This window comes from Ranitomeya imitator, chromosome 5 (assembly GCF_032444005.1).
Source record: "Ranitomeya imitator isolate aRanImi1 chromosome 5, aRanImi1.pri, whole genome shotgun sequence".
NCBI classification, from domain to species: domain Eukaryota; kingdom Metazoa; phylum Chordata; class Amphibia; order Anura; family Dendrobatidae; genus Ranitomeya; species Ranitomeya imitator.
This window is the reverse complement of record NC_091286.1, coordinates 583,092,651-583,100,128: the sequence shown is the minus strand read 5'-3', so window position 1 is coordinate 583,100,128 and position 7,478 is coordinate 583,092,651. Positions and strand designations below refer to the sequence as shown.

Below are 7,478 nucleotides of genomic sequence, written 5' to 3'. Positions count from 1 at the left end.
TTCAGGTCCAGAACACAAGAGTATAATAAACATAGAGTTTAAAAAATATATATATATTTTCATCTCACTGCTCACTGGTCCTGCCATCCCAGCAGGACACTCTGGGCCTATTCTTTTCCCTTTACCATATTGCAGGCATTCTCTTCAAACGCTTCACTCCAGGCCCTGGCTTTAAGTAAGCTTCGTCAGTCATTGCGCGCCGGTCTGTTACTTGGGTGATGCTCGCCATAAAGTTGTGACTTCACGGTGTCCCCCATATCATAGAGCACAAAGTGATATCAGAGGCCTAGGTGAGCTGGAAGCCAGGACCTAGAGTGAAAAGGTTGAAAGGAATGCGTGTAATGGGGAGGGAAAATGAAGAGGTACAGAGGTCGAGATAGCAGGTAAGGGAAGTGGTGAGGTATTTAGATTTTTTCTCTCTGTTTGCATGGCCCTCAATGGTTCAGCAAAATAGTGGCAGCATTTGGCCACTATTTCCGAAAAATGAATTGCAAAAAAAATCAGCGTTCTGGAAAATGCAAATTTTTGTAAAATTCAAGGAGTGTTCAAAAAAATTATTTCATCTCATTTTTAAAATAATACCTCCTAATCGATAAGCCATTTTAGCATCCTCTTCAATATTTTTATTTTTTATTAGGAACTTTGCCTGGTACTCAGTACTGTAAAAAACTGAAAACCAACACAATTTACAGATTCAAACCTCTAGGTGGATCTGTGCTTAAAATGGTTGTCGTATGATGTCTACTCCTTTTTCTAAATGAAGCTGGAATGGTGATCTGCCATGACTCTGGCTTATATTAACTGCAGCCATGAATTGTTGTAGTCTAAGGCTACTTTCACATTTGCGTTGTGTGATGTTGCGTCGGAGATGCAACGCACAACGCAAACAAAAACGCAACAAAACGCATGGTAAAACGCAGCGTTTTGCGACGCTTGCGTCCTTTTTTGCCGAATTTTGGACGCAAAAAAAATGCAACTTGCTGCGTCCTCTGCGCCCTACGCTTGCGGCAAAAAAAACGCATGCATCGCAAAATGCAGCACAACGCATGTCCATGCGCCCCCCATGTTAAATATAGGGGCGCATGACGCATGCGTCGCCGCAGTTGCGCCCGACGCAACGCAAATGTGAACGTAGCCTCAGCAAGTCGCTGCCCATAAGCATCCACATTCATCACTGCATGGTTGCAATCCATTGCTGTCTCTGCATGGATGAGCTGAGTGCATCAAGGCAGGAGAAAGGGAAACCAACCTAAATGGTAACTAGGGTATATTGGAAATAAACTAAACCACAGAAAAACAAAACCCTAAAAGCATTTTTTATTCATAAATATTTCAAAAGACCAAATGATCAACACTAGACAAATACATAAATTACCATCACCAAACTGAAATTGGGTATAAAGATAATGGTACACAAACCTAATGTGGCCCTAATAAAGTCCTACACACGCTGTACCTTCCTGGCAGTGGAGGCTGGCACCCTAAGTTCGACACGGTGCCCCCACTCCGCGACGGCTGTCCCTTCTATCCCTGAAGGCCCTGTCAGCTACCCAACCCAAAACCCACCACCATGCACATAAATAGCTAATTCCTTTGGCTATAAAAATGTATAAAATAGCCTCTCCTAAGATAGAAATAGAAATAAACCCTCTAGTATTTACTAGAGTTTATTGGGAGTTGCCAAACAGTGTCCATTCAAAGGACTACAAATTGCCCTCATATTAAAGGCTCATGCTGTAACTGTCATTAGCATGACTAAAATTGGCTCACAATTTACTAAAGAGTAGATCTGGATGTTAATTTGAAATTAGAGGACAATATATACATAGTCATTTTGGATTTACTCTTTTTGTTTTAGTCATGCTAATGACAGTTACAGCATGAGTCTTTAATAGGAGTGTCCTTTGAATGGACACTGTTTGGCAACTCCCAATAAAAATTGTTTTAACACAAGAAAACAATATGAAAAATAAGAGATCAAACTGGAACATGTGACTGCTCATCAATCATTGCTTACTGGTTTTCTTCAGTGCCCCAGAGACTTTGACTGTATTAGCATAGAGCATATGTGATCACTTGCGTCTCATAGCAGCGGTCTGCTCATTAGGGAAATGGAGGTTCAGTTCGCCTCAATATGTCAATTAGGAAGAGTCTCTGTGGTTGAAACCATTCTTCATCTAACCTTTATCACCTAAGTGGATGGGTGATAAATACCCTTTTAGTGCAGTCTTAAAAATTAAAGCCGCTACAGTCAATAACTACAACATGTCTCAACTTTCAGAGTCTTTGCCGTATCTTGTTCCTGTGTACGGCCCATTGCTGTAACTTTTCACTACGTCTATGACGTTTTTGTTGGGAAATATTTTTAGCTTTAATTGTCCTTTGCCTATTTTGCTTGATAAACAATTGTTCAGTATACTGAAGTTCTGGGGTGACCAGCCTGCGACATAAACGTTCCTCATCCTTTTGGAGTCCTGGCTTCAGATTGTAACCAAGAATTTTGTGTATTCCAGCCTGAAATGGTCTTAGGGAGTTGTCTTTTATTTTTGCTGGGTCGTCTACTTGACCCTGTAGACAGATCTCAGATTGCGCTGCTCTCCTCCTCTGAAGTTCCTGCACCTCACTCTGCATCCTGTCTTGCCCAAATTTGTCTACCATCTCCCAAAAAGACTTATTGAAGTAAACATACAGCTGCCAATCAAGCTGGTTCCAAGTTTTAACTTTATCCTGAGTCTCTTCAGAAAGGACTTTTCGGTTGGAGTCATTCCTGCTATTTAGAGGAAAAGACAGGACATCGTCAAAGCTCCAACAAAGGGCATCTTTCAAAAGAATCAATGATTCGTCAAAGTACTCTGTGATCAGGACCAAGTTAAACATGGTTTCTATAGTTTTTTGAGCCAGCTTGAAGTGTTTAGGAGTTTCAGGCTCATGTTGGTCAAGGCCAAGATCAAAGGCCATAAGGTTTTTGCCATAACCGCTGTTTCTACTTGTTTGGTTGTAATAATTGTAAGGATTATTCAAGTATTCTTGTAAGCTGTGAGCATTAACAAAAATGTCTACATTCTTGTAATATGAAAATGATGACTCCATGAGAGACACGGGATTTCTCATTAAGGTGAAATAAAAAGTGTCCTTGGGCATCACTTTTTCCACCTGTAATAAATTAAAAAATAGAGATCAGTAGAGATCAAATTGATATAGGTAGAAATTATGTATGTTGTACCCATATGGGGTGGCATGTCCCCCTTGTGAATGCCACCTAAACCATGATTTGTTGATAAGAATAGGAAGGAACTGGCATAAGGCCCAAATTGGAATACAACAGACTGTTTTTTTATAAATGGTAGTGCAGTTTTTCTTTTGCCAATTCATTGTGTCTCTTGAATTCATTCCAATGTTTATAGGTACTAGATACACCTGAAATGTGAGTTTCCAAAGTGCATCATAACCAAACTAGGTTTGTGCAGAAGAGGTGCCCAAAACAACAAACCCCTTCTCAGGCATGACAGTGTTCACTATTGTCTGAAGCTGGACAGATTTTCTGCTCTTTCCTCCTGCATTCATTCTGCACATATTATTATCAAGGTATTCACACAATTGCATTATCTATCACAAATCACAATAAATGCATACCTATTGTTAATATACAGACTATGCCCAACATAACATTTCTTTCTTGTACCTTTGTGTCTTTTTTCATATTTATATGCCCCTCTGTGCATCCAGCTTCACATAGCAGAAGGAATGTCCTATTCGTACACTGCTGAAACTCACATTTTCCAGTGGAACCCTGCTTCTCCTCAGTACTGCAAACTCCTTCCTCTGTCTCCAGGGTGTTGGTGACTAACCTCACCTCTCTGAGTTGTTGACTCGGCTGCATCCAACACAGATATTTGTAATGTTATCAAGCTAATCTAAGTGTAATATTCACTTTATTTATACGTGCACGGTGTGCTCCTGCAAACAAATCTACCTGGCCGATATTATCTTCTGCCAGCTCCATGAGTACGACTGCCTGTGTGTTTATACATCATTGTTCTGTTAGCTGTTTCTCAGCAGAGCTTGCTGTCCTGCACTCCTCCACATTGGAGCTTGTAATAATTCAGGTAATCAGAGATGACTCCAGCAGATGTCTGCCATATACATAGCAGCATTTGCAGTTTCACATCACATCTGTTGCATGCGCGTTGTGACTAGAGCTTTACACCCCCTTGACATTAACTCAAGCAGCTTCATCCTGTAGTAACCTGGTATTGCTATCCAACAGTCTTGAAGAGGTTCTAAGAGGTCCTCCTGAGCACTTGTTGAATGCTTTACATTTACTCGAAACCATTTCAATTGGGCTGTGGTCATTGTGGGGGTTATGTCATGTGACGCAGCACTTCATCACTTTCCTTCTTAGTCACATAGCTTTTACATATCCTAATTGTGTTGTTTTGGTCATTATTCCATTGTAGTACAAATGATGGCCCCACAAATGACATGCCAAACCAGATGGTATGGCATGTCATTACAGAATGCTATGGTAGCCATGCTGGAAAAGTGGACCTTGAATTTGGGATAAATCATCAACAGTGTCACTGAAAAAGAACGCCCGCAACAACAAACTTCCCCCTCAATGCTTCATGGTGGGCACCACACATATATCAGCCATCTTTTTACTTTTTTGCATCTTATAAAGGCATGACAGGTGGTACCAAAAAACTACAATTTTGAGGCTCATTTGACAGCATTTCTAATAATGCCTGTATGGACCAGTATAAACTAGAAGAACTTTGTAAGATAGCTTCAACTCGACTGAAGAGGTATGTGTGAAGATTCTAAAAGAAGTTTTATTCTCAGGCTGAATTCTTGTCTTATGTTCAATAGTAACAGCAGTAGCTGCAGCAATTGCAGTAGGTAAAAAGACAATTCTCAACCAGAGATGTAAATAGATCAACCTAGCAAGATGGACGACTAACACTGAGGAGGAAGAGGGGAGGGGTTACTTAAATCAGAGCTGGACTACAGGGAGAGAGATGGAGCAAACTTCTAAAATGCAAATCTCACTGTATAGCAGAATGCCACGAACAATGCAATGGCAATACAATGAAAATACAATATTATATGATTCTCAGTCGTGGGACATGACAATTTATGAGCGCTGTTATCTGATGGGCTACCAAATATTGGTTTCTGAGGCGGGTAACTGATTAACTTATTCTCTGCATCAAATGTAATTCTTGTTCTTCTTTTACAGGATAAGTCATCATAAGAAACAGTTTCATTATTGGAATTAATGTTTTTTTTTATAACTACACTTGAGGATGCCATCAAGGTTCTTTGCATTTTCCAGACTGACTGACCTTTATATCTTAAAGTAATGATGGACTGTTTATAATAATAATCTTTATATAGCGCTAACATTTACCGCAGCGCTTTACAGGTTGCAGACATTATCATCCTTTTGTTCGATGGGGCTCACAATCTAAATTCCCTATCAGTATGTCTTTGGAATGTGGGAGGAAACCGGAGTACCCAGAGGAAACCCACGCAAACACGGGGAGAACATACAAACTCCTTGCAGATGTTGTCCAAGGTGGGATTAGAACCCAGGAGTCCAGCGCTGCAAGGCTACAGTGCTATTTACTGAGCCACTGTGCTTAGTAGAGTGGTTCTTTCCACAGTCTGATTTAGAACAGTTGTGGAATGGGGCTCAGCAATGTATGGAACTGTGTCCCAACCATGCAAAACCCCTGGTGGTCGAAAACCCTTTCTGAAGGCAGATGATTCCACAAATAAGCTCTAGACAAGTCGTACCTGTTCATTGGAAGTCATTTCAAATGGCTACCTGATAAAGCTGCTTGAGAGAATGGCAAGGGTGTGTAAAGCAGTCATCAAAATAAAGTGGGGGCACTTTAAGGAACCCAAGGTTTAACATAAATCCTGCTTTTATTCACATGTTTCTTTAATCTATGCTTCCTTATATATGTTCGTTTGTGGTTTTTCTCCCATCAGTCTGAATCTACAATATTCACATTTCTGTAAGACCAAGTAAAACCATTGCCTGAAGAGGTTTTTCAAAGCTGTAAGTGTATACTATTAGAAGACCACATTGTTATTTTGTGAATAATGTGGAAAATATACAGTTTGTGTAGTTACTGACGTGGTGTTTATTTTTTATTTTTATATTTTTATTAAATATATTTTGTTTATGGTTTACACCTGTAAAACATATTTTTACTTTTTTTAGGTCCCACTAGGAGACTTCAGCATGTTACCACTTGCATGATATACTGCAATATTTCTGAGGTCATGGGGTAATAGAGAAAGCCTCCAATCTCTGCACACAACTCACATGCTGCCGACAGCATTGACCAATTTTTTAAGATTGAATTGGTTGAGACCATTGTCTCCTGTCCCAGATAGTATAGCAGTAACCCAGCTTTCAGTCCTTGCGGGACTCCTGAAGCAATCCCATAGGCATAGGTCTTCTGCCCCTGTAATCACCATGATGTACATGTCTGCTATTTTCTAAGACATGCATCATGTCTTTCACCATATGTCAGCAATGGGTGAAAAGGGGACATAATAAGCTGATTCCTTTGATCTTTGAGACTTAAATGGATAAATTTGTGCATCCAAGGACACTTTTATTATCATACATAATGGCTCTTTGTTTTATCAAGGGGTTAATAGATTGGAGAGTTGTCTGGTACCACAAACAACTAATTGTGGGGATACCAGGCGCTGGACCTCCACTGATCTGATATTGATGACTTATCCAAAGGATACAGTGGTGATTGAAATGCTGTGAACCTTTCACAATTTTTCATATTTCTGCATAAATTTTACCTAAATTTATAGCTGATTTTCACTACAAGTACATATACCGTATTTTTCGGACTATAAGACGCACCGGACTATAAGGCGCACCCAGGTTTTAGAGGTGGAAAATAGGGAAAAAAATATTTGAAGCTAAAAAATGTGGTAAAATATTTAATAACATAAATGACATACTATTATATGTGGTGTTATTATATATAATAGTATGTTATTATGTTGGAAGCTGCGGGACCAGTGTGGTGTCTGTAAAGCACTATATGAAGATGCTGGAGGGTGAGTATAAGAATGGAGGCACAGGGCTTATATTTAAAGCACCACTCCAGCACTGCAAAATAACACTGGAGTGCTGCTTTAAAATCCCATGGGAGAACTATAACTCCCAGCATGTCCTGCAGATCCTATGACATGCTGGGAGTTATAGTTCACCAAAGGAGTGGCAGAGTGCTTTATTGTGTTTTGTAAAGACTAACCTCTTAATTGTGGCAGCCAGCCACACTGTGGTGAGGTTAAAGCTGGAGCGTCCCATGACTGCACACAGAGCAGCTGCAGATTCTAGTGGAGACTGGAGAGCCTGAAGGACCTGTGATGATGTCAGGAAGAGGGAGGGCTCTTAGCTGCCATGTGATGCTCCAGCCCGCCCACTCCTGACATCA

At 40.2% G+C, this 7,478-nt stretch overlaps 1 protein-coding gene across 1 annotated transcript in view; it reads right to left on the bottom strand.

The window, feature by feature from the left end:
* Nucleotides 1-1,307: 1,307 nt before the first annotated feature.
* Nucleotides 1,308-7,478, bottom strand: part of LOC138680899 (galactose-3-O-sulfotransferase 2-like) — an 81,463-nt gene continuing 75,292 nt past the window's right edge. The window contains exon 4 of the mRNA XM_069768114.1: nucleotides 1,308-3,153. Within this exon, the coding sequence (XP_069624215.1) occupies nucleotides 2,278-3,153 (876 nt within the window). The 3' untranslated portion in view covers nucleotides 1,308-2,277. The remainder of the gene's footprint in view (nucleotides 3,154-7,478) is intronic.